This window comes from Saccoglossus kowalevskii, chromosome 22 (genome assembly GCF_978046115.1).
Source record: "Saccoglossus kowalevskii chromosome 22, keSacKowa6.1, whole genome shotgun sequence".
Classification (NCBI taxonomy): domain Eukaryota; kingdom Metazoa; phylum Hemichordata; class Enteropneusta; family Harrimaniidae; genus Saccoglossus; species Saccoglossus kowalevskii.
In genome coordinates, this window is record NC_140662.1 from 29,429,522 (window position 1) to 29,457,258 (window position 27,737).

Genomic DNA, 27,737 nt, shown 5'->3' on the forward strand with positions numbered 1-27,737 from the left:
ACAGAAATTACATTTGTAATTGGATTACTTTTTTATCATCGTTGTGAAGAATACTCACGATATACAACGTACGACAAATGATAAACGTCTACCAAACTGATTATTACATATTTTCACCATATGTAATCAAACCAAGTTGTGTGATATGGTGGAAATATTTTACCATAGCAACCAATGTAAACAGACTCGATAATCGATTTGTTATGGGTGCTTGACTTGTGTTTTGTCCGAAACGTAGTTTCATGACCCATGAAGTTTTTAACTCTAATTTGTGAACAGCATAAAATAAAATTATCGTGTAAACGGCAAGAAAATCTGACCATTTCTCATAATGGTAGCGAACAACCGTACACTGTTAAAAATAGATGCTCGAAGATAACTAATAGTTTTGCCTCCATGAGCTACAGTCTGAGATGCCTGAGTGACTCCATCTTCGGTAACAGTGGTCGATAGAGGGCGGACATCATTCTCACCTGGTATTATGATAGTGGTTGACACCGTTACGATGTTAATAAAGTTACCAATTTACTATAGTGTGTTGTTGTAAATCAATCCTGACATTCCATGTACGACCGGCACTATACTACAATATGATGCACAAGCTACAAGTTCGACATAGCAGTACAGGTAAGTTGGACAACTCATTGCTAGATATACATACATATACCGGTTTGTTGGGCTAAACTGAATGCCATCGACACTTTCTTAATTTATTCAACGAACCATGCTGAAATCAATAACAACGTATAATGCTGTTCCAAAGCGAACCATGGGCGTAGCGTGCATAAATAGAACATGAAACGAGGTCGTTCCATTTGTAGGATATGTTAACGCGAGTGTCGAGCCAGCAGACCCGGTGCATATACAGGCGATCTCAGATCTATTATCACGTTGACACCGTGTGCTGGGTACTACTGCAAAAATATCACATAGCGGTGATTTGAACATTGTTTTTACATGACTTTGACCCGAGTAGTGAAACTAACAGCTGTCTGAACTTTACTCTAAATAGATTTATACGGACTTGAAACAAGATGAGACATGTTCGCGAGGAATGTTGTTTATTGGTTTTCTATTGTTATTATTATAGCCTTGTGTTTTCTGTATATACAGGACAAGGCATGCATTTTATTAGTATAAAACACCCATGATATTCTTACAAGAAGAGTTCTGAAGTCAAAATAGAAATCACTGTCGGTAAGCTGTTTACTTTCATATGCTTTCTCGCGAGATTCCGTCAACGGACGTGTTATACATGGAGGGCATGTTGGTGTTCTCCTGAATACTTCACTAATATTTTCCCAATATCAAATTATATATTTGTCCCTCCCTAATCGATAGTCCACCGTAGTCTGGTTGACCACGCCCACTTTCATATACCTTGGTCGAAAGTTGGCCACGTTCACATTTAACGCCTAGGTCAAGTGAGCTGACCTCAATCACACGCTATAAATTGTGATCCTAATGACTTTGTGACTAAAAGACACAACATTCACCATTCATCTTCTTTCTATTTATAATATTGGGAATAGGGAACAAGGCGATATCATATAATACGGAACGTGGTGGTACAAACACAATAGCGATTTGTTTAATAGCATAGTTGTCAAATCTTATCACAAATACACGATCGTGTATCTAGGCTTTGTTGTTTGGACATACTTGCGTTGGTTGGCTTCAAAAATACATTTGGCTCCATTGACCCAATAACGCGATTAATTTTATGATATACATCGTAGAGACTTTCTTGTATGTATGTGTAAGTAGATTACGTTCCCACTTTGTATTATACGTAGAACACCGCAGATTATTCACCGACCACCGTGAGTAATAATAAAATCAGTTTGGCAACAAATCCTAAATTTGGGAACACCGAACTGACTTCTTGACAGTAACAATGTCATGGTATTTAATCACCAAATCAAATACGATTTTATTTTTTATTGGTGTAATTTGCATGTTTTAGGGCATCGTTAAATTCGATTCCGTGATTCTGAAGCATAAGATTTTTTATGAATTGCACCAACCCAAAACATTTTAATACATAATAAGAGACATCGAACGATTTTCTGCAGGTCTCACAAAGTGGAAATACAACTGTGTAACATGTATAACTGTGTAATTAATGACCATGAAGACAAGTTAATGCACAATCCCGGTGTAAACCAGGCCCGGTCGAACACGTATATATTCGTGCGACATCCATTAATGTATATATTGCAATCAGTGGCGTTGACTGTCCATTGTATGTGCACATTTACCCAGAGAAGAGATCTTCTCCTTTTTGGCGTTCAGTCCAAATCTGGGGTAATATTTGAACTATACCGAGGGTCACGGATCTGGTGAAACAACCACCGTTGTTCTTGAGAAGTTTGATACATCGTTGTTCGTACTCACCTGAGTGATGCTTTGTGTTCACATATATCTTGTTTCACTGTTGTGGTAGCGAATGACCTCGAACTAAATTTTAAAAGAAAGTATATGCCTAGCTAATTGTCTCTCTAGTTATTTGATTCGGTGAAAGCATGAATATATCACGTGACTTCGTTCAAATTTTATTTTTATATCGTCTAATATCACATTGACATTCCTTGTCAATTTTATTTTCCAAAATGATTTACGATTTACATGCACCATGCTGTACAAATACATAGAACTGTTGCTTTTTAGTTTGGTCTGGTTCATTCGTTAATAATTTGTTGCACGTACCTGTTATTACACATAAACTGTCGACACAGTTTGGATATTTTACCCACAATGCTTTTAGAAAACAGTAGCCATCCTATTTGTCTAATTTCAGAACATTTCTTGCACGAGTTATCGGTGATTGTTTTAAAGATCACGTGCAAGACAAGGAACACGTGACTGATATGCTATTTTTTGTCTCTCGTAGAATAAAATGGATGATTGGAATCATAGTATTTACAATGGCACGTCACTTACCCTGTACAATATGGGATTACAAACGTTTCCCATAGAACTATGCAACCGTACATCTCTCATCAATATCCGTATGATCGGAAACAGTCTCACAGATCTACCTGTGCAGTTTCGCAATTTCCAGGAAGTCATCTGGTTGGACATTAGCGAGAACGATTTTCAGGAAATACCATCACCAGTTATTGAACTGAGCTGTCTGAGATCAATATGGGCAAAATATAATAGAATTCAATATATTCCTTTCCAGATTTCAAGGTTGCATAATTTAATATCGTTGTTTCTCTACTCCAATGATCTGGAGTACATCCCGAATGGTATCCTGGCATTAAGGCAGTTGGAATACTTGGATTTAGCTTATAACCGGATTACTGACATCCCAGATGGTATCGCTAACCTTACTAATTTAACCGCTTTAGATATGCACGGTAATTTCTTGGAAATCATTCCTGATGCGATATGTGAATTATTCAATCTACAAAAACTCAGCTTTAGGAAGAACGATATTATTTCGCTCCCCGCCAACTTTGGACGAAAACTGTCTAAACTACAACATTTAGATTTGAGTGAAAATAAACTTGTCACTCTGCCGGATTCAATCTGTGATTTGGTATCTTTAGAAAGTCTATACTTAAATAACAATCATTTACAGAGTCTGCCGTTTTTGATGGGATGGCGCAGTCTTCCAAAGTTAACTCTAATCGAAGCCAACTATAACAACTTAGTCGAACTTCCCCAGGGAATATTCATGTTACGAAGGCTGAGGGCGCTGTTTGTAAAACACAACCAGATTGAGATGCTTCCAAAATACGTTGACCGCAAAACCACAGCCCTTCAGAAACTGATTGCAAGCGACAACCAGATATCAGTCATTCCAGTAGCCATCAACGACCTTATCAATTTGAATGAAATACAGTTAGATAAGAATAAAATTACATCGTTACCAAAACAGTTTGGTTGTACTTTGCCGTGGTTGGAGATATTGTGTCTGGAACATAATGAAATTACTTCCATCCCAGAAAGTATCGGTCGCGTTACCAGGCTGTTAACATTTCTTCTAAACAACAACAATATCGGCAGTTTACCGGGAAGCTTCGGAAAACTTCGACGTTTACAAACCTTAGACATTAGCTATAACAAGATTGCAAAGATTCCGATATCATTTAAAGATCTACGAAGTCTAGTCGATTTGAGGATACAAGGAAATAAGTTTGACAGTTTACCCGTCCAGCTGTTAGAAGAACTGATGGCACACAATCTGAAATACTTGGACTTAACAACTGAGTCTGCGCAGACCGATAACTATGTATCGGAGAACCAAGGTGACGACATCATTCTTCCAAACTCATGGCATATTCAGTATTATTTACAAATGACTAAAGTATCCAACATTCTCATGTAAAGGGTTAACCATTACTAATTAAATCGGGAAAGTCGTCACCTGCGCATGCGTCAAATGGCCATAGCGTGTCATTGTGTGTTGTTATCGTCGCTTGGGACCTTGCTTGGGACTGAATTCCTGCGCGTGCGCAGGTGACGACCCTCCTGCTTTAAACGTGATATTACAATCAAATGTGAATCATTTGTCCTCTTTCTTTAGCTAAATCTTCAGTTCTAGGCTGCTGTTGGTGGACACATTTGTTTTACTGCATTAACAATTCTAGTAATCGTCAGATCCTGGACACCATAGTTTTTGGGACAGGAATCCTAGTACTCCATTCACCAATATTTCAAGTTGTCACGTGACATATATTGACCGATTCACATCTTATTATTTGGATGTACTGTATTACGACCAGTGTTACAATATCAATTTATTTGTAATATGTTTATATTTGGTAGCTTTGGAGGACTCCGACGTTATGACTGAAGATGACATGGTTTCAGTCGGCGAAGCAACTGCGTCACAGTGAGATAGCCGAGGCAGAGTCGACCGGGTTTAGTATTACCACAGTACATGTTAATTATTTCATGGGTTGACATGAACGAACAGAGGAAAAGAGTAATACTACGTGAACAATAATGTATTTTGGGGGTGGGGTGGAGAGGGCGGCGTCTAACATTTAAATTTCCTAAATTAACATCTAAGTGTCGGAATATTATTCACGATCCTGATTGCAAGTATGATGACTGTGTATATAGAGGGCGCTGTATCATAATAGTCATCTTCCAGTTATGCAACCGCGATGCGACACGTGACGTATTCGTATAGGTTGTCGGATATTTGTGGGAAATAATTCAACTATAACTATGTACTAATAATACCACGTGACTAATACGTACTACTACGTCATGGATTGAGATCTTATCCGAAAACAAAATGTATAAATGTATAGCGGCATGAATGACTATGAGCAAAGCAGCGCATTGAGGGCGCTATCAGGTGTAACCATAGCATTACGAATACAATCATTACGTGAACCAAAGATTATAACATTTCGATGTATAAATATTTATAATTTTATGATCGTTTCATATTTATATATTGATTTCAGGATGAATATATTACATATTTATTATTCTATGTTATTATAATATATCTGTGTTATTATTTGTTTATAAATAAATATTAATTTGAATTGCATTAAACATAAATAATACAATTCCGGTTCTTTGTATTTATTTCAAGTGATACGATTGGATCTATAGTTGTTATATTGTACCACAGTCCCTGATGGACTGTGATTGTACACATTATGGGTATATTAAATACAAGGAGCATGTGAAGCAGGTAGACAGAGCTACGTCACGATTACAGTCGTTGCTAGGACGAATCATAAACAAGAACAGACAATGATTTTTCAGATTAACAATATTCCATTGTTGAAATTGACGTTCATCACAGACTTCTGTTTTGACGTTGTTGACTACGAATGACAAATGACGTTCTAATAAAATGAATAAATTGTTGCAACTTGTAATATTTCGGAATATGGATGTGTATCTTGCAATAATGTGTGTATACGGCATATAAGCATTGCAATTCCAGAGTTCTAATTGGCCAATTCAAGACAGCCATGGTAGAAATTTCGTTAGTTAGGAATATATATCCCGTCATGAATATGATTATACTAGGCTTTATGTGCTGCTTGTGACGTCAGAGATTCGAATTGAACATGTCCGTTCTTAAAACTCGTGCGCCCTCACAGTTTCCTATAGGAGAAGAACTCAGAAAGAGGCTTATGGGTGAAGAACTTTTTCGGGGGAAGTCATAGAAAACCATTCTCAGTTCCTTTCTCACAGAAACCTGTACGAATGCCGTACTTATAAAAAAAAAAGGCCTATTTAACATGTGTTCACTACATCAAACGTTATTTCAGTTGAACCTGTCTTTTTGAGTCAGTGGCTTGATTACGTAACGGGAAGAGCGTCTGCATACAATGGCGATGCGAATTTGCCAAGTTGCGAGTTCAAATCTCGTATTCCATGTTTCTATGTTCGTATACGTGCGTGTAATTTCGATAGTGGACAACAAAAAGACTTTTGCCTAAAGCTTTTAAATTAGAAATACAAGTCTAGTATATCATCTTTTGTAAAAATGTATTTTCAAAATAATGAGGTTTGCATTCATGGATTTCAATGTGATCCAGTGATATAAATGTAGTATGAAACCTACACATATAAGTACTAGGCCGGAACATGACAGGCTATCGGTACGGTTGTATCGGCTTCAATTTTAAATTCCTCTGAAAAGTACGTCGCTTTTTACAGCGATCCCACCCACCGGTCACATTTTGAGGTCAATCGTGTAAGTACTGTAGCTGTCAGTCAGTCCTGGAAATCATTATAATTAATTGTTGTAATTTAACAAAAATCCAATGCTTGCAAAAACAATCTCCTCGTTCGCTTTTTCCTAAAACATCTAGATCTCATTGTAGTCAACTTTGACCTAGTAGTATAGTGACTTGTATTGGTACTACAATGATAACTGTCTCAATTTGAACACCTACGGTAATTCTTACACTCTGCTACAAGTCTAACCAGGTTATTCCCGTGCACCGCACAGGGGATCAGTTGCTGAAATATCGCCACCAACGGTCTATCAAAAAAAAGCAGTGAAAAGTTTAGTAAAACTGGTTGACATACAGTAAGTTGTCGCACTGAATGATGGTCTACATGGGTCCCATACGATGTATAAAGCGCAAGGAAAATAAATTGTTTTTTTTCACCGAAATTCGAACAGGTTAAGTGAAACCACAGGGATCCCAGGAACTATAATCAACTTTACGCACTCCCTATGAGACAACAAAAACAATGGAGAATTAATAATTAATATTTTAAACAATAAGGATGAAAACATTATAAATGATTTGTTTATATACGATATTATTTAATTAAAAGTGAAATAATTAAACCAGCTGCTTTAGACAATACAAATCACCATTTTTTGTCTAGAAATTTGAGCGTTTTGTTTTGATTTTCCCCGTGTAGTTAGTGTTCGTTATTTTTCATATCTTTAGAATTTATTGTTTTTATTGTAAAACCCTCAAATACGGGGTATGATAGCAATACAGGTTCAATTCTATTCTATTTGATTCTATTCTATTCTATTCTATTCTATTCTATTCTATTCTATTCTATTCTATCCGCCAGCGGAGCTCGGTAACAATGCATTCTGGATTTTTGACCTCTGTGACTCAGATTTAAATCGTGATATGTATTTACACAAATCAGAATCAATGTATACGCCTGTACCAACGTGTTACTATGGCAATACGTTCCACATGGCGAGGTGTAGACGTGAACAAAATAAAATCCCATGATCCATTGCACGACTAAATTTATAACATTGAATGTAGACTCGAATAAAATGGTAACAACGACGTTATTATATGTAGATGCTATAGAATTCCTCTCAGTTTATTCCGATATGAAGCAAAGTAAGTCGTCATCGCGTGGGACCCACATCGAACCATGTATATCACGTGACGGAATCGTCACTAACTAATTTAATGAGTGTTATAAATTTATAAGTTATAAGATCACGTGATTTTCTTAGAAGCGTAAGGCAAGATACTAGCTTCGTTTTCGTGCCATTGTGCCATACAGTTGATATCGTATTGGGAAAGTTGAATAAATCCAATGTAAGAACCAATCAATGGGGAATTGACTTGATGGAAAGTCTTCGTACTTGCATACCAGTTCGATTAAAACGGAAACTACATTACGTTTGCGAGTCTACTGTAGTAAACAGTAATACAATGTACGGGTGGACAGGTAGGCTGACGTTTGACCTCGATCTCTCCCCTGTGGGCGATGCAAATTACTCGAGACCTGCCACGATTGACATAGATAAGGAGACTGCTTCGGATCGGTGTCATGACATCCCACCATCTCCATTCAGGCCGTATAAAAAGTACACAAACGAGTTTGGTACCGGCAACGATCACTGAAAAAAAACAAAAACATGTAAAGTCTGTCCGTTACCATGGATACGTGAATTATTTACTGTCACGTTTCCCCCAAAAAGTCAGAATATTTATTGACTTTATAACGGAATGAGTACAATAGAACTGAGTGTAACGTAAAGTTTATGATATTGACTTAGTTGGGAGAACGGTCAACTTTAAATGCTTGTCTTTTCCCAATTCTTTGTATACTTTGATTTGATTCAAACTATAGAATCTGGCGACTCCCGCTCACCATTCTTTGTCAGTGTGTTCTTTTCTCGTTTCTATTTTCAATTAACAACAATCGTTTGTGTGATTGCAATATGAATAGTGATTGCCCAGTCTAGGTCACGCGGTGGTTGATGAGTGTTGACAACGCATACTGTGGTGTGCGTACACACACAACGCCACATTACTATGGGATTCAGCAGCAGGTTTGTCAACTGTGCTTTAATAACAGGTGAGTTACTGATGCATTGTAGTTATTGTACATTTTAGTACAATTATACAAGGGTATTGTCAGATAATGAACGAAACCCTCGACTAAATTCCAAATATATTACCGTTATACTGTGAGTCGTCTCTGTGAGTACCTCTTGGCGCCATCACTGTGAATTTGGTTCATGAAGAATCAACATCAATGTCAGATGACATCGTGGATCATATACAAATTGGTAAAACAAAATAAACCCACCGTGATGATTACTAAAAAGGATTTAGTAACCGTACATGAGTGAACTATCGATAATAAAATGAAATAGCGCCCTGGTTGTAAGACACACAAGTTTGGCATTTTAAACTGTTTGCATTGTGGGTGGGAGTACACAGTGACTCTGACGCTGACAAAAATGTGCACCAATGTAGGGACCATTCTCATACAGAAGGAAATCTGTTAAATGACCAAACTACATTACACGTATATAAATTGATATTGAGTTTGAACAGTCATTAAAGTTAAACAGAATAAGATCCATCGTATGATGGTAACTCGAAAGGTCACTTAGAACAGTGCTAACATCGATCAGTATGCCATTTTAAGGTCTTACTAGTATTTGTCTTATATAATGTGTTGAATTGTTACGTGATTTGATTATGGCTGACTTGAAAAGCAACCGCTTTTAAGCTTTAAGAAATTTATATATTTAATATGTTGTAACAGGTTGTCATAGTAATATGTTGTTAGCATAACTATACATGGCATGAGCTTAAAATGGCGAAATGTACACGAGGAGGTGGGTGTGGTTATGTTATATCATTGTATAGTTTCATGCTTAAGTGAAAGCTGATGACCTGTATAGCGTTTATTGTACAGTGTCGTGCTTACGCGAGGGCTGTTGACTTCTATTGCTGTTATTGTGCAGTGTCGTGCTTATGTGAGGGCTGTTGACTTGCATTGCTGTTATTGTACAGTGTCGTGCTTATGTGAGGGCTGTTGACTTGTATTGCTGTTATTGTACAGTGTCGTGCTTATGTGAGGGCTGTTGACTTGCATTGCTGTTATTGTACAGTGTCGTGCTTATGTGAGGGCTGTTGACTTGTATTGCTGTTATTGTACGGTGTCGTGCTTATGTGAGGGCTGTTGACTTGTATTGCTGTTATTGTACAGTGTCGTGCTTATGTGAGGGCTGTTGACTTGCATTGCTGTTATTGTACAGTGTCGTGCTTATGTGAGGGCTGTTGACTTGTATTGCTGTTATTGTACAGTGTCGTGCTTATGTGAGGGCTGTTGACTTGCATTGCTGTTATTGTACAGTGTTGTGCTTATGTGAGGGCTGTTGACTTGTATTGCTGTTATTGTACGGTGTCGTGCTTATGTGAGGGCTGTTGACTTGCATTGCTGTTATTGTACAGTGTCGTGCTTATGTGAGGGCTGTTGACTTGTATTGCTGTTATTGTACAATCTCGTGCTTATGCGAGGGCTGTTGACTTGCATTGCTGTTATTGTACAGTGTCGTGCTTATGTGAGGGCTGTTGACTTGTATTGCCGTTATTGTACAGTGTCGTGCTTATGCGAGGGCTGTTGACTTGCATTGCTGTTATTGTACAGTGTCGTGCTTATGTGAGGGCTGTTGACTTGTATTGCTGTTATTGTACGGTGTCGTGCTTATGTGAGGGCTGTTGACTTGTATTGCTGTTATTGTACAGTGTCGTGCTTATGTGAGGGCTGTTGACTTGTATTGCTGTTATTGTATAGTGTCGTGCTTATGTGAGGGCTGTTGACTTGTATTGCTGTTATTGTATAGTGTCGTGCTTATGTGAGGGCTGTTGACTTGCATTGCTGTTATTGTATAGTGTCAAGTATGAGTGGTGCTAAAAAAGATTTAGTAAAATGATTCAATTCACAACAAATGAATGTTTCTAATGTTAGCCAATAATAATGTAATAATAATTTTATTGAATAAATAATATTAAAAGTCAAAACAGGCATCTTTCTCCAAAATAACAGACTGTTATGCTACAATGACCAGAGCGGGCGTTTTGGCGTAGTACTTTTCGACCGTTTGATAGTGTTTGACGTATGGTTAGGTTTGTTATTCCAATGGACCATCTCATTTGATATATTAGTTGAGTTGCCGCAGTCTGAGAAATTTCTAATCTAACATTGGTCAGACAATGGATGGTTTCTAAGTGACACTTTAGAAGTATGTACTAGGATAGTAGAACAAACAAACATCTAAGACCAAACATCATAAAATGTAAATGCGTAAATAATGTCCCACTTATGGACTTCACGTGACTTTTCAGTAGGCCGTCTGACACGCAGTAATTGCATAACATGCATGGAGATTAGGATTAATTTTATCTCTGATCACTTAATATCTCATGCGCGTGGGTTTTTCAGAATATAATCCGATGTACCTTGTACATTTACGTGATGTATTAAGTGATTATTCGTCAGAGGTCAACTTTATTGGATTGACCCTACAATAAATTGCCTTATATTATCGGTACTTGGGTTCGTATCGACTGGAATGTCTGATTATACGATTGTTTGACTACGCACGTGGGAGTCGCCCAGTTCTGGTCCGTACGGACACTGAGTTTTCAATTGAGTAATGGTTCCAAGAATAATAATCCCAAATATACTGTCAGTAATGATTTGATAGTGTATTATAGCCATGGTACGTGTGTATATCGGGTGCACACTGCATAGTATAATGTGCCGGTATTGATATGATAGTGTATTATAGCCATGGTACGTGTGTATATCGGGTGCACACTGCATAGTATAATGTGCCGGTATTGATATGATAGTGTAATATAGCCATGGTACGTGTGTATATCGGGTGCACACTGCATGGTATAATGTGCCGGTAATGATATGATAGTGTAATATAGCCATGGTACGTGTGTATATCGGGTGCACACTGCATAGTATAATGTGCCGGTAATGATATGATAGTGTAATATAGCCATGGTACGTGTGTATATCGGGTGCACACTGCATGGTATAATGTGCCGGTAATGATATGATAGTGTAATATAGCCATGGTACGTGTGTATATCGGGTGCACACTGCATAGTATAATGTGCCGGTAATGATATGACAGTGTATTATAGCCATGGTACGTGTGTATATCGGGTGCACACTGCATAGTATAATGTGCCGGTATTGATATGATAGTGTATTATAGCCATGGTACGTGTGTATATCGGGTGCACACTGCATAGTATAATGTGCCGGTAATGATATGATAGTGTATTATAGCCATGGTACGTGTGTATATCGGGTGCACACTGCATAGTATAATGTGCCGGTAATGATATGATAGTGTATTATAGCCATGGTACGTGTGTATATCGGGTGCACACTGCATAGTATAATGTGCCGGTATTGATATGATAGTGTATTATAGCCATGGTACGTGTGTATATCGGGTGCACACTGCATAGTATAATGTGCCGGTAATGATATGATAGTGTATTATAGCCATGGTACGTGTGTATATCGGGTGCACACTGCATAGTATAATGTGCCGGTATTGATATGATAGTGTATTATAGCCATGGTACGTGTGTATATCGGGTACACACTGCATAGTATAATGTGCCGGTAATGATATGATAGTGTATTATAGCCATGGTACGTGTGTATATCGGGTGCACACTGCATAGTATAATGTGCCGGTAATGATATGATAGTGTATTATAGCCATGGTACGTGTGTTTATCGGGTGCACACTGCATAGTATAATGTGCCGGTAATGATATGATAGTGTATTATAGCCATGGTACGTGTGTATATCGGGTGCACACTGCATAGTATAATGTGCCGGTAATGATATGATAGTGTATTATAGCCATGGTACGTGTGTATATCGGGTGCACACTGCATAGTATAATGTGCCGGTAATGATATGATAGTGTATTATAGCCATGGTACGTGTGTATATCGGGTGCACACTGCATAGTATAATGTGCCGGTATTGATATGATAGTGTATTATAGCCATGGTACGTGTGTATATCAGGTGCACACTGCATAGTATAATGTGCCGGTATTGATATGATAGTGTATTATAGCCATGGTACGTGTGTATATCTGGTGCACACTGCATAGTATAATGTGCCGGTATTGATATGATAGTGTATTATAGCCATGGTACGTGTGTATATCGGGTGCACACTGCATAGTATAATGGGCCGGTAATGATATGATAGTGTATTATAGTCATGGTACGTGTGTATATCGGGTGCACACTGCATAGTATAATGTGCCGGTATTGATATGATAGTATATTATAGCCATGGTACGTGTGTATATCGGGTGCACACTGCATAGTATAATGTGCCGGTAATGATATGATAGTGTATTATAGCCATGGTGCGTGTGTATATCGGGTGCACACTGCATAGTATAATGTACCGGTAATGATATGATAGTGTATTATAGCCATGGTACGTGTGTATATCGGGTGCACACTGCATAGTATAATGTGCCGGTATTGATATGATAGTGTATTATAGCCATGGTACGTGTGTATATCGGGTGCACACTGCATAGTATAATGTGCCGGTAATGATATGATAGTGTATTATAGCCATGGTACGTGTGTATATCGGGTGCACACTGCATAGTATAATGTACCGGTAATGATATGATAGTGTATTATAGCTATGGTACGTGTGTATATCGGGTGCACACTGCATAGTATAATGTGCCGGTATTGATATGATAGTGTATTATAGCCATGGTACGTGTGTATATCAGGTGCACACTGCATAGTATAATGTGCCGGTATTGATATGATAGTGTATTATAGCCATGGTACGTGTGTATATCTGGTGCACACTGCATAGTATAATGTGCCGGTATTGATATGATAGTGTATTATAGCCATGGTACGTGTGTATATCGGGTGCACACTGCATAGTATAATGTGCCGGTAATGATATGATAGTGTATTATAGCCATGTTACGTGTGTATATCGGGTGCACACTGCATAGTATAATGTGCCGGTAATGATATAATAGTGTATTATAGCCATGGTACGTGTGTATATCGGATGCACACTGCATAGTATAATGTGCCGGTAATGATATGATAGTGTATTATAGCCATGGTACGTGTGTATATCGGGTGCACACTGCATAGTATAATGTACCGGTAATGATATGATAGTGTATTATAGCCATGGTACGTGTGTATATCGGGTGCACACTGCATAGTATAATGTGCCGGTATTGATATGATAGTGTATTATAGCCATGGTACGTGTGTATATCGGGTGCACACTGCATAGTATAATGTGCCGGTAATGATATGATAGTGTATTATAGCCATGGTACGTGTGTATATCGGGTGCACACTGCATAGTATAACGTACCAGTATTGATATGATAGTGTATTATAGCCATGGTACGTGTGTATATCGGGTGCACACTGCATACTATAATGTGCCGGTAATGATATGATAGTGTATTATAGCCATGGTACGTGTGTATATCGGGTGCACACTGCATAGTATAATGTGCCGGTAATGATATGATAGTGTATTATAGCCATGGTACGTGTGTATATCGGGTGCACACTGCATAGTATAATGTACCGGTAATGATATGATAGTGTATTATAGCCATGGTACGTGTGTATATCGGGTGCACACTGCATAGTATAATGTGCCGGTATTGATATGATAGTGTATTATAGCCATGGTACGTGTGTATATCGGGTGCACACTGCATAGTATAATGTGCCGGTAATGATATGATAGTGTATTATAGCCATGGTACGTGTGTATATCGGGTGCACACTGCATAGTATAATGTACCGGTAATGATATGATAGTGTATTATAGCCATGGTGCGTGTGTATATCGGGTGCACACTGCATAGTATAATGTGCCGGTAATGATATGATAGTGTATTATAGCCATGGTACGTGTGTATATCGGGTGCACACTGCATAGTATAATGTACCGGTAATGATATGATAGTGTATTATAGCCATGGTACGTGTGTATATCTGGTGCACACTGCATAGTATAATGTGCCGGTAATGATATGATAGTGTATTATAGCCATGGTACGTGTGTATATCGGGTGCACACTGCATAGTATAATGTGCCGGTAATGATATGATAGTGTATTATAGCCATGGTACGTGTGTATATCGAGTGCACACTGCATAGTATAATGTGCCGGTAATGATATGATAGTGTATTATAGCCATGGTACGTGTGTATATCGGGTGCACACTGCATAGTATAATGTACTGGTAATGATATGATAGTGTATTATAGCCATGGTACGTGTGTATATCGGGTGCACACTGCATAGTATAATGTGCCGGTAATGATATGATAGTGTATTATAGCCATGGTACGTGTGTATATCGGGTGCACACTGCATAGTATAATGTGCCGGTAATGATATGATAGTGTATTATAGCCATGGTACGTGTGTATATCGGGTGCACACTGCATAGTATAATGTGCCGGTAATGATATGATAGTGTATTATAGCCATGGTACGTGTGTATATATAGTGCACACTGCATAGTATAATGTGCCGGTAATGATATGATAGTGTATTATAGCCATGGTACGTGTGTATATCGGGTGCACACTGCATAGTATAATGTACTGGTAATGATATGATAGTGTATTATAGCCATGGTACGTGTGTATATCGGGTGCACACTGCATAGTATAATGTGCCGGTAATGATATGATAGTGTATTATGGCCATGGTACGTGTGTATATCGGGTGCACACTGCATAGTATAATGTGCCGGTATTGATATGATAGTGTATTATAGCCATGGTACGTGTGTATATCGGGTACACACTGCATAGTATAATGTGCCGGTAATGATATGATAGTGTATTATAGCCATGGTGCGTGTGTATATCGGGTGCACACTGCATAGTATAATGTGCCGGTAATGATATGATAGTGTATTATAGCCATGGTACGTGTGTATATCGGGTGCACACTGCATAGTATAATGTGCCGGTAATGATATGATAGTGTATTATAGCCATGGTACGTGTGTATATCGGGTGCACACTGCATAGTATAATGTGCCGGTAATGATATGATAGTGTATTATAGCCATGGTACGTGTGTATATCGGGTGCACACTGCATAGTATAATGTGCCGGTAATGATATGATAGTGTATTATAGCCATGGTACGTGTGTATATCGGGTGCACACTGCATAGTATAATGTGCCGGTATTGATATGATAGTGTATTATAGCCATGGTACGTGTGTATATCAGGTGCACACTGCATAGTATAATGTGCCGGTATTGATATGATAGTGTATTATAGCCATGGTACGTGTGTATATCTGGTGCACACTGCATAGTATAATGTGCCGGTATTGATATGATAGTGTATTATAGCCATGGTACGTGTGTATATCGGGTGCACACTGCATAGTATAATGTGCCGGTAATGATATGATAGTGTATTATAGCCATGTTACGTGTGTATATCGGGTGCACACTGCATAGTATAATGTGCCGGTAATGATATAATAGTGTATTATAGCCATGGTACGTGTGTATATCGGATGCACACTGCATAGTATAATGTGCCGGTAATGATATGATAGTGTATTATAGCCATGGTACGTGTGTATATCGGGTGCACACTGCATAGTATAATGTGCCGGTAATGATATGATAGTGTATTATAGCCATGGTACGTGTGTATATCGGGTGCACACTGCATAGTATAATGTGCCGGTAATGATATGATAGTATATTATAGCCATGGTACGTGTGTATATCGGGTGCACACTGCATAGTATAATGTACCGGTAATGATATGATAGTGTATTATAGCCATGGTACGTGTGTATATCGGGTGCACACTGCATAGTATAATGTGCCGGTATTGATATGATAGTGTATTATAGCCATGGTACGTGTGTATATCGGGTGCACACTGCATAGTATAATGTGCCGGTAATGATATGATAGTGTATTATAGCCATGGTACGTGTGTATATCGGGTGCACACTGCATAGTATAACGTACCAGTATTGATATGATAGTGTATTATAGCCATGGTACGTGTGTATATCGGGTGCACACTGCATAGTATAACGTACCAGTATTGATATGATAGTGTATTATAGCCATGGTACGTGTGTATATCGGGTGCACACTGCATAGTATAATGTGCCGGTAATGATATGATAGTGTATTATAGCCATGGTACGTGTGTATATCGGGTGCACACTGCATAGTATAACGTACCAGTATTGATATGATAGTGTATTATAGCCATGGTACGTGTGTATATCGGGTGCACACTGCATAGTATAACGTACCAGTATTGATATGATAGTGTATTATAGCCATGGTACGTGTGTATATCGGGTGCACACTGCATAGTATAATGTGCCGGTAATGATATGATAGTGTATTATAGCCATGGTACGTGTGTATATCGGGTGCACACTGCATAGTATAATGTGCCGGTAATGATATGATAGTGTATTATAGCCATGGTACGTGTGTATATCGGGTGCACACTGCATAGTATAATGTGCCGGTAATGATATGATAGTATATTATAGCCATGGTACGTGTGTATATCGGATGCACACTGCATAGTATAATGTGCCGGTAATGATATGATAGTGTATTATAGCCATGGTACGTGTGTATATCGGGTGCACACTGCATAGTATAATGGGCCGGTAATGATATGATAGTGTATTATAGTCATGGTACGTGTGTATATCGGGTGCACACTGCATAGTATAATGTGCCGGTATTGATATGATAGTGTATTATAGCCATGGTACGTGTGTATATCGGGTGCACACTGCATAGTATAATGTACCGGTAATGATATGATAGTATATTATAGCCATGGTACGTGTGTATATCGGGTGCACACTGCATAGTATAATGTGCCGGTAATGATATGATAGTGTATTATAGCCATGGTGCGTGTGTATATCGGGTGCACACTGCATAGTATAATGTACCGGTAATGATATGATAGTGTATTATAGCCATGGTACGTGTGTATATCGGGTGCACACTGCATAGTATAATGTACCGGTAATGATATGATAGTGTATTATAGCCATGGTGCGTGTGTATATCGGGTGCACACTGCATAGTATAATGTGCCGGTAATGATATGATAGTGTATTATAGCCATGGTACGTGTGTATATCGGGTGCACACTGCATAGTATAATGTACCGGTAATGATATGATAGTGTATTATAGCCATGGTACGTGTGTATATCGGGTGCACACTGCATAGTATAATGTGCCGGTAATGATATGATAGTATATTATAGCCATGGTACGTGTGTATATCGGGTGCACACTGCATAGTATAATGTGCCGGTATTGATATGATAGTGTATTATAGCCATGGTTCGTGTGTATATCGGGTGCACACTGCATAGTATAATGTGCCGATATTGATATGATAGTGTATTATAGCCATGGTACGTGTGTATATCGGGTGCACACTGCATAGTATAATGTGCCGGTAATGATATGATAGTGTATTATAGCCATGGTACGTGTGTATATCGGGTGCACACTGCATAGTATAATGTGCCGGTAATGATATGATAGTGTATTATAGCCATGGTACGTGTGTATATCGAGTGCACACTGCATAGTATAATGTGCCGGTAATGATATGATAGTGTATTATAGCCATGGTACGTGTGTATATCGGGTGCACACTGCATAGTATAATGTACCGGTAATGATATGATAGTGTATTATAGCCATGGTACGTGTGTATATCGGGTGCACACTGCATAGTATAATGTGCCGGTATTGATATGATAGTGTATTATAGCCATGGTACGTGTGTATATCGGGTGCACACTGCATAGTATAATGTGCCGGTAATGATATGATAGTGTATTATAGCCATGGTACGTGTGTATATCGGGTGCACACTGCATAGTATAACGTACCAGTATTGATATGATAGTGTATTATAGCCATGGTACGTGTGTATATCGGGTGCACACTGCATAGTATAATGTGCCGGTAATGATATGATAGTGTATTATAGCCATGGTTCGTGTGTATATCGGGTGCACACTGCATAGTATAATGTGCCGGTATTGATATGATAGTGTATTATAGCCATGGTACGTGTGTATATCGGGTGCACACTGCATAGTATAATGTGCCGGTAATGATATGATAGTGTATTATAGCCATGGTACGTGTGTATATCGGGTGCACACTGCATAGTATAACGTACCAGTATTGATATGATAGTGTATTATAGCCATGGTACGTGTGTATATCGGGTGCACACTGCATAGTATAATGTGCCGGTAATGATATGATAGTGTATTATAGCCATGGTACGTGTGTATATCGGGTGCACACTGCATAGTATAATGTGCCGGTAATGATATGATAGTGTATTATAGCCATGGTACGTGTGTATATCGGGTGCACACTGCATAGTATAATGTGCCGGTAATGATATGATAGTATATTATAGCCATGGTACGTGTGTATATCGGATGCACACTGCATAGTATAATGTGCCGGTAATGATATGATAGTGTATTATAGCCATGGTACGTGTGTATATCGGGTGCACACTGCATAGTATAATGGGCCGGTAATGATATGATAGTGTATTATAGTCATGGTACGTGTGTATATCGGGTGCACACTGCATAGTATAATGTGCCGGTATTGATATGATAGTATATTATAGCCATGGTACGTGTGTATATCGGGTGCACACTGCATAGTATAATGTGCCGGTAATGATATGATAGTGTATTATAGCCATGGTGCGTGTGTATATCGGGTGCACACTGCATAGTATAATGTACCGGTAATGATATGATAGTGTATTATAGCCATGGTACGTGTGTATATCGGGTGCACACTGCATAGTATAACGTACCAGTATTGATATGATAGTGTATTATAGCCATGGTACGTGTGTATATCGGGTGCACACTGCATAGTATAATGTGCCGGTAATGATATGATAGTGTATTATAGCCATGGTACGTGTGTATATCGGGTGCACACTGCATAGTATAATGTGCCGGTAATGATATGATAGTGTATTATAGCCATGGTACGTGTGTATATCGGGTGCACACTGCATAGTATAATGTGCCGGTAATGATATGATAGTATATTATAGCCATGGTACGTGTGTATATCGGATGCACACTGCATAGTATAATGTGCCGGTAATGATATGATAGTGTATTATAGCCATGGTACGTGTGTATATCGGGTGCACACTGCATAGTATAATGGGCCGGTAATGATATGATAGTGTATTATAGTCATGGTACGTGTGTATATCGGGTGCACACTGCATAGTATAATGTGCCGGTATTGATATGATAGTATATTATAGCCATGGTACGTGTGTATATCGGGTGCACACTGCATAGTATAATGTGCCGGTAATGATATGATAGTGTATTATAGCCATGGTGCGTGTGTATATCGGGTGCACACTGCATAGTATAATGTACCGGTAATGATATGATAGTGTATTATAGCCATGGTACGTGTGTATATCGGGTGCACACTGCATAGTATAATGTACCGGTAATGATATGATAGTGTATTATAGCCATGGTGCGTGTGTATATCGGGTGCACACTGCATAGTATAATGTGCCGGTAATGATATGATAGTGTATTATAGCCATGGTACGTGTGTATATCGGGTGCACACTGCATAGTATAATGTACCGGTAATGATATGATAGTGTATTATAGCCATGGTACGTGTGTATATCGGGTGCACACTGCATAGTATAATGTGCCGGTAATGATATGATAGTATATTATAGCCATGGTACGTGTGTATATCGGGTGCACACTGCATAGTATAATGTGCCGGTATTGATATGATAGTGTATTATAGCCATGGTTCGTGTGTATATCGGGTGCACACTGCATAGTATAATGTGCCGGTAATGATATGATAGTGTATTATAGCCATGGTACGTGTGTATATCGGGTGCACACTGCATAGTATAATGTGCCGGTAATGATATGATAGTGTATTATAGCCATGGTACGTGTGTATATCGGGTGCACACTGCATAGTATAATGTACCGGTAATGATATGATAGTGTATTATAGCCATGGTACGTGTGTATATCGGGTGCACACTGCATAGTATAATGTGCCGGTATTGATATGATAGTGTATTATAGCCATGGTACGTGTGTATATCGGGTGCACACTGCATAGTATAATGTGCCGGTAATGATATGATAGTGTATTATAGCCATGGTGCGTGTGTATATCGGGTGCTCACTGCATAGTATAATGTGCCGGTAATGATATGATAGTGTATTATAGCCATGGTACGTGTGTATATCGGGTGCACACTGCATAGTATAATGTACCGGTAATGATATGATAGTGTATTATAGCCATGGTACGTGTGTATATCGGGTGCACACTGCATAGTATAATGTACCGGTAATGATATGATAGTGTATTATAGCCATGGTGCGTGTGTATATCGGGTGCACACTGCATAGTATAATGTGCCGGTAATGATATGATAGTGTATTATAGCCATGGTACGTGTGTATATCGGGTGCACACTGCATAGTATAATGTACCGGTAATGATATGATAGTGTATTATAGCCATGGTACGTGTGTATATCGGGTGCACACTGCATAGTATAATGTGCCGGTAATGATATGATAGTGTATTATAGCCATGGTACGTGTGTATATCGGGTGCACACTGCATAGTATAATGTGCCGGTAATGATATGATAGTGTATTATAGCCATGGTACGTGTGTATATCGGATGCACACTGCATAGTATAATGTGCCGGTATTGATATTATTTCGAGGCATTGCTCAGATAAATGAAACTGCAGCTTTCATTTATATGATAAATGAGGTCCGTTGATAGCATAATAGCACATGCTATAAGAGCCTACTTTTTCCCGACAAATCTTGCCATGGCAAATGACGTAATTTTATTACCAGTTGTTCGAATTATTCTGAAATATTGACGGAAATTACACGATACGCGGACAACGCTATCCTCGGGCGGACATCCGGGCATTTTCACCTCCTGGCAACCCGCGGCGGTGAAAACAAAGGCCAAAAACTCACAGAAACTCTTCTGAACAGTGTAACAAGATTAGCTCTACGTGTGTAACATATATATATTTGGTTGCTTGGGATTACTTCAAAGTTGAGTTTGTGTTGTTTTCTCGAATTTTCACCGACTCGACCGTCGTTCCACAGCAGCGCGCACAGAGCCCATAGAAATGCATGTACAGTGGTGCGCGTCGTAGCAACGTGGAACGTCTTGTGACGTAGCTCCGCCCCCGAGGATACAACGCGGGTCGACGCGTTGTATCGTCACCGGAAGCGCTGTCCCAGCACAATCGGTGTAGAAGACGCCGAACTGCAGCGTCATTGGGGTCGACGTTTATAGTGCGCGCGCGATTGTGAAATGAAATTTCTTATGTTTGGTATGGCGGAAATGGACGGTTTTCGGGTCTCTATATGGCGTTTCTGGCATATTTCGGTGGCACGGCACATAGGTATCAGCATAATAGTCGCTTCTCCGTATTTCAGTTTTGAATTAACAGGGGAATGTTTAAAGTACCAACATTATTTTGTTGTGTATCATTTTTTATGAATGCAGAGTTTTTTGTGAAATCCTTATTTTTACACGTGGCAGGTGCAGATTTGCAAAGATTTTTAGTCTCGTCTCTATTGGCTTGTTTTACAACTGTTTGTTTCTGCATAGCTGGTGTAAATTTTACGTGGGTTGAATCAATCTCTATCCATATGGCAGATACAAACCAGCTATTGTGTGTGTTATATAAGTTCAATCAGAGGTACATTACTTGGGGTTTGTAATTACGGTGACATGATACCAAGATCCCGTCACAATCTCGCTCTCGCATAAGCGTTCCAACTCAGAAAAAATGCGAATGCGCATGCCCGAGGTAACTAGGATACTGGGATGTCCAGGTGGATCAAAATAGCTGCCCACGATATGACGGATTACGAGAACTATATTTTCTGTACATTTTCGATGTATTACATTTTTCGCTATGATGGTGACAAGAAAAGTTTATTTTTTTCATTACAAACCTTGAACATTGATATGCGTCATGTCAGAAGGTCGTAGCCTCAGTCTCGCTATCTACGAGAAGAGACTTGAATGGAATCTTGACATGATGTCACCATACAGTACAATGCGAGTTGCAAACCCCAAGTAATGTACCTCTGGTTCAATGTATTACTAGCTGCTTTGCAAGTGTTGCCAATTAATTGCAGAAACGTTATAATTTTCAGACTTAGTATAAGTTTACGATGATTTGTCTTTCGATTTTACCTAGCAGTCACATCTCAGTGAATACCCGAGAAAACAATCCACCAACAACCAAGCATATTACCAAGAATGTACGTTATAGAAAATATCAAATGAAGTGAACTAGCATGTTCAGATGAATGGACTAGGTGGCGCTAAAACAACTATTTGGTTCACAACAACGCAACCTTCAAGTGTATATTTGTTTGGAAAACGTTATCGACACTTTTAGTAATATATACCACTAAACGTATTTACTAGTTGCAGATTATACTCCTAAATGTACAAATCACGTAAATTACCTGACTCAAATATTTTCTCCTAAAACACACAATTATCAGCGAGCGCCCGGGCAAACCACGGAGTGTACTCTCTATCAGTCACGGTTTCAACACGACACAACCACAGTGAGCTGGCATACCAGTGATAATACAATAAATGCGATTAATCTACCGTTGTTTACTATTTATTTTATCATCACTTGTACTTGAGCTGACTGTCACGTTGGGGGCAGCCACGTGATGATATCCGTATATTGGCCTGATTAAACTACCTTCTGTGAAATTAAGAAATGGTTTATTTTTAAATCTACCATTTCCATATTTGGAAACAATATATGGAAGCGACAATTTGGGCTCTAATGAGTGAATGAGCATGTTTAAGTAATTTAGTTTGATAATCTACCTGATAAGAAATTATGTGATTTATCATAATATATAAAATAGTATTTTTTTTATGAATTAGTAAGAACTTGATTTACATGTAATAGTCACAGTCAAGTCATGGTGTTTTGCTACACGAAACTTTACCATAATCAAACACAAATACTATTTCAACATTTTCAAAAATACAAAAAATTATGACTGTTCTAATTATTAAATTTGTTGATTATTATTATTATTATTATTATTAGAATTTACATTGCTCCTCTTAACTAAATCTCGAATACGGTTATCAAAAATGTAATTCATAAAAGTGTTACTTTAGTAAGTATTAGATCGTGTACTGTTACTTGTAATCAGTTTTTATTTCATTATTTTATTTCATTTCAGCCTAGTGAATTTGGATAATGGAGAACCATTGGTTATATGGCAGCAGGACACCGAGTACTTCGAACAGAAGTCGACGCACTGCACGCTCTGTTAGAAGTGCCAAAGGAAGCCGTTTACGAAGTCGTCATGGACGATATCTTTCTACACGAGAAAATGACACACAGGAAGCGGAAGAAGAAGACGCCCAATCACCACCAAGATACGATGTCACGTGCAAACCACATGGTCTAGCAGTGATTATTGCTGTGGAAAATTACAACAGAGACGAGGACTACAGACTAAGTCGTGAATTGCCGACAAGACCCGGTACTCAAGATGAAGTCGGTAAGAAGTTACAAATGTTTAGTGCTCCAAGCTGTTTCCACAAAGCCTCGGATTAAAACGAATGACATTGGGTTAGACAAAATACTCACCCAAAGTTACATAAGAGAATATCTTTATGAATATTAATTTAACACTACGAGTTGGTGCCCTGGAATCGATGTTGGAATCCCGCCAATAACACCTGTTAACTTCATAACACTTTGGTTCGTATGTCACCATGACAACAGTGGCAAAAGCAAAAATTTAAAAGCGATATTATCCATGCATTATACATTTATGTGTTACTATAGTAACGTGTGAATTTATGACAATCTTGCAGCGTTGCGCATTCTACCGACAAATATAGATCCAAGCAACTAGTCATCAGACAAGTATTTGGTCCGTCAAGTCTTAAACGATGATTCCTATTGTGAACTGAACATTTCTAAAAACAAAGGCATATTTTTGAAGATACTTTATTCATATATCATTGCATTTACTTATTTGTTGTAATTTGTATTTGTATTGAGTAACACAATTCTCCTGCTCACCCCAGTTTTCAAATTGGAAATCCCTTACCGTATTTCCATACTAAATTGTGTTTTTTTTTTCTCAACAGCTCGACTTCGTAGAATACTGGAAGATCTCGACTACACGGTACTGGTCTATCCCGACCTGACAGCATGTCAACTTAAAATGAAATCTGACATGATTGCTGAAAAGGATCATACGTCATACGATTCCTTTATTTGTTGTGTTCTGTCACGTGGCACAAATACACATGTGTACGGATCGAATGGAATTCCTGTCAGACTTCATGACTTTATTGGGAATTTTACCGGAAGTCGATGTCCTTCACTTGGTGGCAAACCCAAATTATTTTTTGTCGAATCTCATCCTGCCCCGAAAGTGAGAATTGATCGAATGCACGATGTTACGCACGTGTACGGAGAAAAACTACGAGTCAGATTTAGCGGATATCATTTGGATCTGAAATGTGATTTCATTGACTCTGATCCAGTAGTTGACATGGAAACCGACCCAAGTGACTTAGATTTTCTTGTTGCAAAATGTGTGTGGAAATATCGGACCAGGTATCCTCCTCTTGGGTCTTCATTTTTGACCCGAGTTGCGCATGCGCTAGAAAGAGCCAATAGTAAAAGAGATATGTTCCCTGCCATCAACGAAGCTGTTACCGCGTTTAAGGATGAAATCGGTGAAAGTGAGGCAAACGTAATGCTGACGTCAACACTTCGTAAAGAGCTTTATTTGAGAACAAATTGCAGAGCGAAAAGTGTGACATTTCGTGATTGAAAGGAGAGTTCCCACAATTCCAGCCATGTTGTCACGTGACACTGTACAAGTAGACAGTCTACACAAACACACTATATACTGTAAAGGGAGTAATTATTCACTGGGTTTTAATTTGGCTTATTTCGCTGACTGGAAAATGCGCTAAATAAAACCCAGTGAATATGTAAAATTTAGCATAGAACACATTATCTAAATGACAAAACCGTGAATTTAAAACCCACTGAATATGCCTGAAATGATAAATCAGTGAAATTTAAACCCAGTGAAAATTAGTCATTTTACAGTATGATGTCAAGGTCCCATAATGCATTAGTCGCATGCGATGAATCATTCGAAATATTGTAGCAAATTAATTAGCCCATACACAGATTGAGAGGACGCAACATTTTACAGTACGTCAGTGTTAGCCTGAAACCACGTGACGTTGTGAGAGTAAACGATATTTACATTTGGTAAGTTGAGTTCACTCAACTGTTGACAACCGAGTTTTGTCTAATCTTACAACACAGTAGATCAAAGGTTATGGCTTTCAGACTACATACAAGTTTCTACAAGTAAATAACACCTGATACTCAGTAAAGAGAAAATATTATTAATTCAAGTAAATATTTACTGCATGTATGACTTGAACGTACGGCATGACTACTTGTCTCGTTGACAACAATATCAACTCGCCGATGGAGCGATACAAGGGATATAGTTTTGCGCGATGTAATTCATAGTTTTAGTTTTGTACGATATAATTCATGGTTATATTTTTATTTTTGTGCGATCTCTTGACGAAATACATTAGTTGTTACTATTTACTTATTGGAACTACTTTGAATACTAAGTATGTATGACCACGCATGTAAACACGCTACAGCGCCCTCTTGTGACACATATAACCAACTTGATTAAAGCAATATTTTTTAGCACAGGCAGTGTTTTATTATGTATTTTCTATACATATCAATGTAGATTCTCTTGTTCTAGGATACCATGGGTTGACCCCTAGCATAAAAAGGCGAGTTTTTGAAACCTACCCAGCAGCCGCGGGGAGGCCAGTCTACTTAAAAAGAATCCACCAGGTATATCGATCAAAATGACGGTTTATTGATTAATATAAACGTGTTTATGAATAGCCCTCTGTATTTTAAAACTACCTCGGTTAACAGTACTCTGAATTGTGATAGATTTATTGACACGGAGGTTGGAAGGGTTCAAATATTGTGATAAAAAAGCAGACAATCTGCATAAAATACCACTTAACGCGGTACAAACAACAAAAAACGCCATTTGTCCTTTGACCCACACGTTTGAATTACGATAAATCAATACAGACTTGTGAGGTTGTTGGGGAGAGGTCGATTTGACACCAGTGTAAAGATTAAACAGATAAGAATATATTTACCGGATTATATAAAAAATAACTACAGTGAAGTTGATAGGTACTAGTATAGTAGTCGAGGATAGTGACGTCTAGCTGAGAAAAGTACAGCTTATTGACTACTCAGGTTTGTTACGTCATACCTATATTCCGTTCATTCCTATTACTGAGAATAGTGTTACTGTATATACATTATATTATAGTCTTTCCATGAGTATTCGTTTCAGCCACCTCTGTTTTAGGACCGTAAATATCATCGTACGGGCTATATTATGTGAAAGAGGCGGGTCCGTGGGAAGGGTGGCCTGGTGGAGCATTGTAAATCCCCACAAACTTCCAGACTCAGGCTGTTCGATAATTAAACAGGAGCGCATATTTGAAGTTAAGACTGCAAACGATCCGTGTTGATGCATGTTTGCGTGTATTATATGGGGATAGGGTTACGCTCGTGCATAATAGTCGTTCATTTCTAGTAGGAACTGTACAGATACAAATACAGCCAGCAAGAACGCCAATTCGTACGTTGACACAGACACATTACCACGGTAAGAAAAGTATATAAAAG

General features: G+C 38.5%; 2 protein-coding genes across 4 annotated transcripts; both read left to right on the plus strand.

Moving 5' to 3' along the window:
• Positions 1–457: 457 nt before the first annotated feature.
• On the plus strand, positions 458–5,540 carry LOC102804812 (uncharacterized). 3 transcript variants are annotated; one of them, XM_006825756.3, is made up of 4 exons: positions 458–627; positions 1,114–1,197; positions 2,894–4,259; positions 4,780–5,540. In XM_006825756.3, the coding sequence occupies exons 3-4, from the start codon at positions 2,900–2,902 to the stop codon at positions 4,848–4,850; spliced, it is 1,431 nt and encodes a 476-aa protein (XP_006825819.3). In that variant the 5' UTR covers positions 458–627; positions 1,114–1,197; positions 2,894–2,899; the 3' UTR covers positions 4,851–5,540. The 3 variants fall into 3 exon arrangements, with proteins under 3 accessions (XP_006825819.3, XP_085351721.1, XP_085351722.1); XM_085495595.1 differs by having other exon boundaries at positions 2,894–5,540; XM_085495596.1 differs by lacking the exon at positions 458–627 and having other exon boundaries at positions 838–1,197; positions 2,894–5,540.
• A 3,126-nt stretch (positions 5,541–8,666) lies between these two features.
• Positions 8,667–26,262, plus strand: LOC100367542 (uncharacterized). Its single transcript, XM_085495588.1, has 3 exons — positions 8,667–8,787; positions 24,187–24,510; positions 25,109–26,262. The coding sequence occupies exons 2-3, from the start codon at positions 24,204–24,206 to the stop codon at positions 25,801–25,803; spliced, it is 1,002 nt and encodes a 333-aa protein (XP_085351714.1). The 5' UTR covers positions 8,667–8,787; positions 24,187–24,203; the 3' UTR covers positions 25,804–26,262.
• Positions 26,263–27,737: the final 1,475 nt, after the last annotated feature.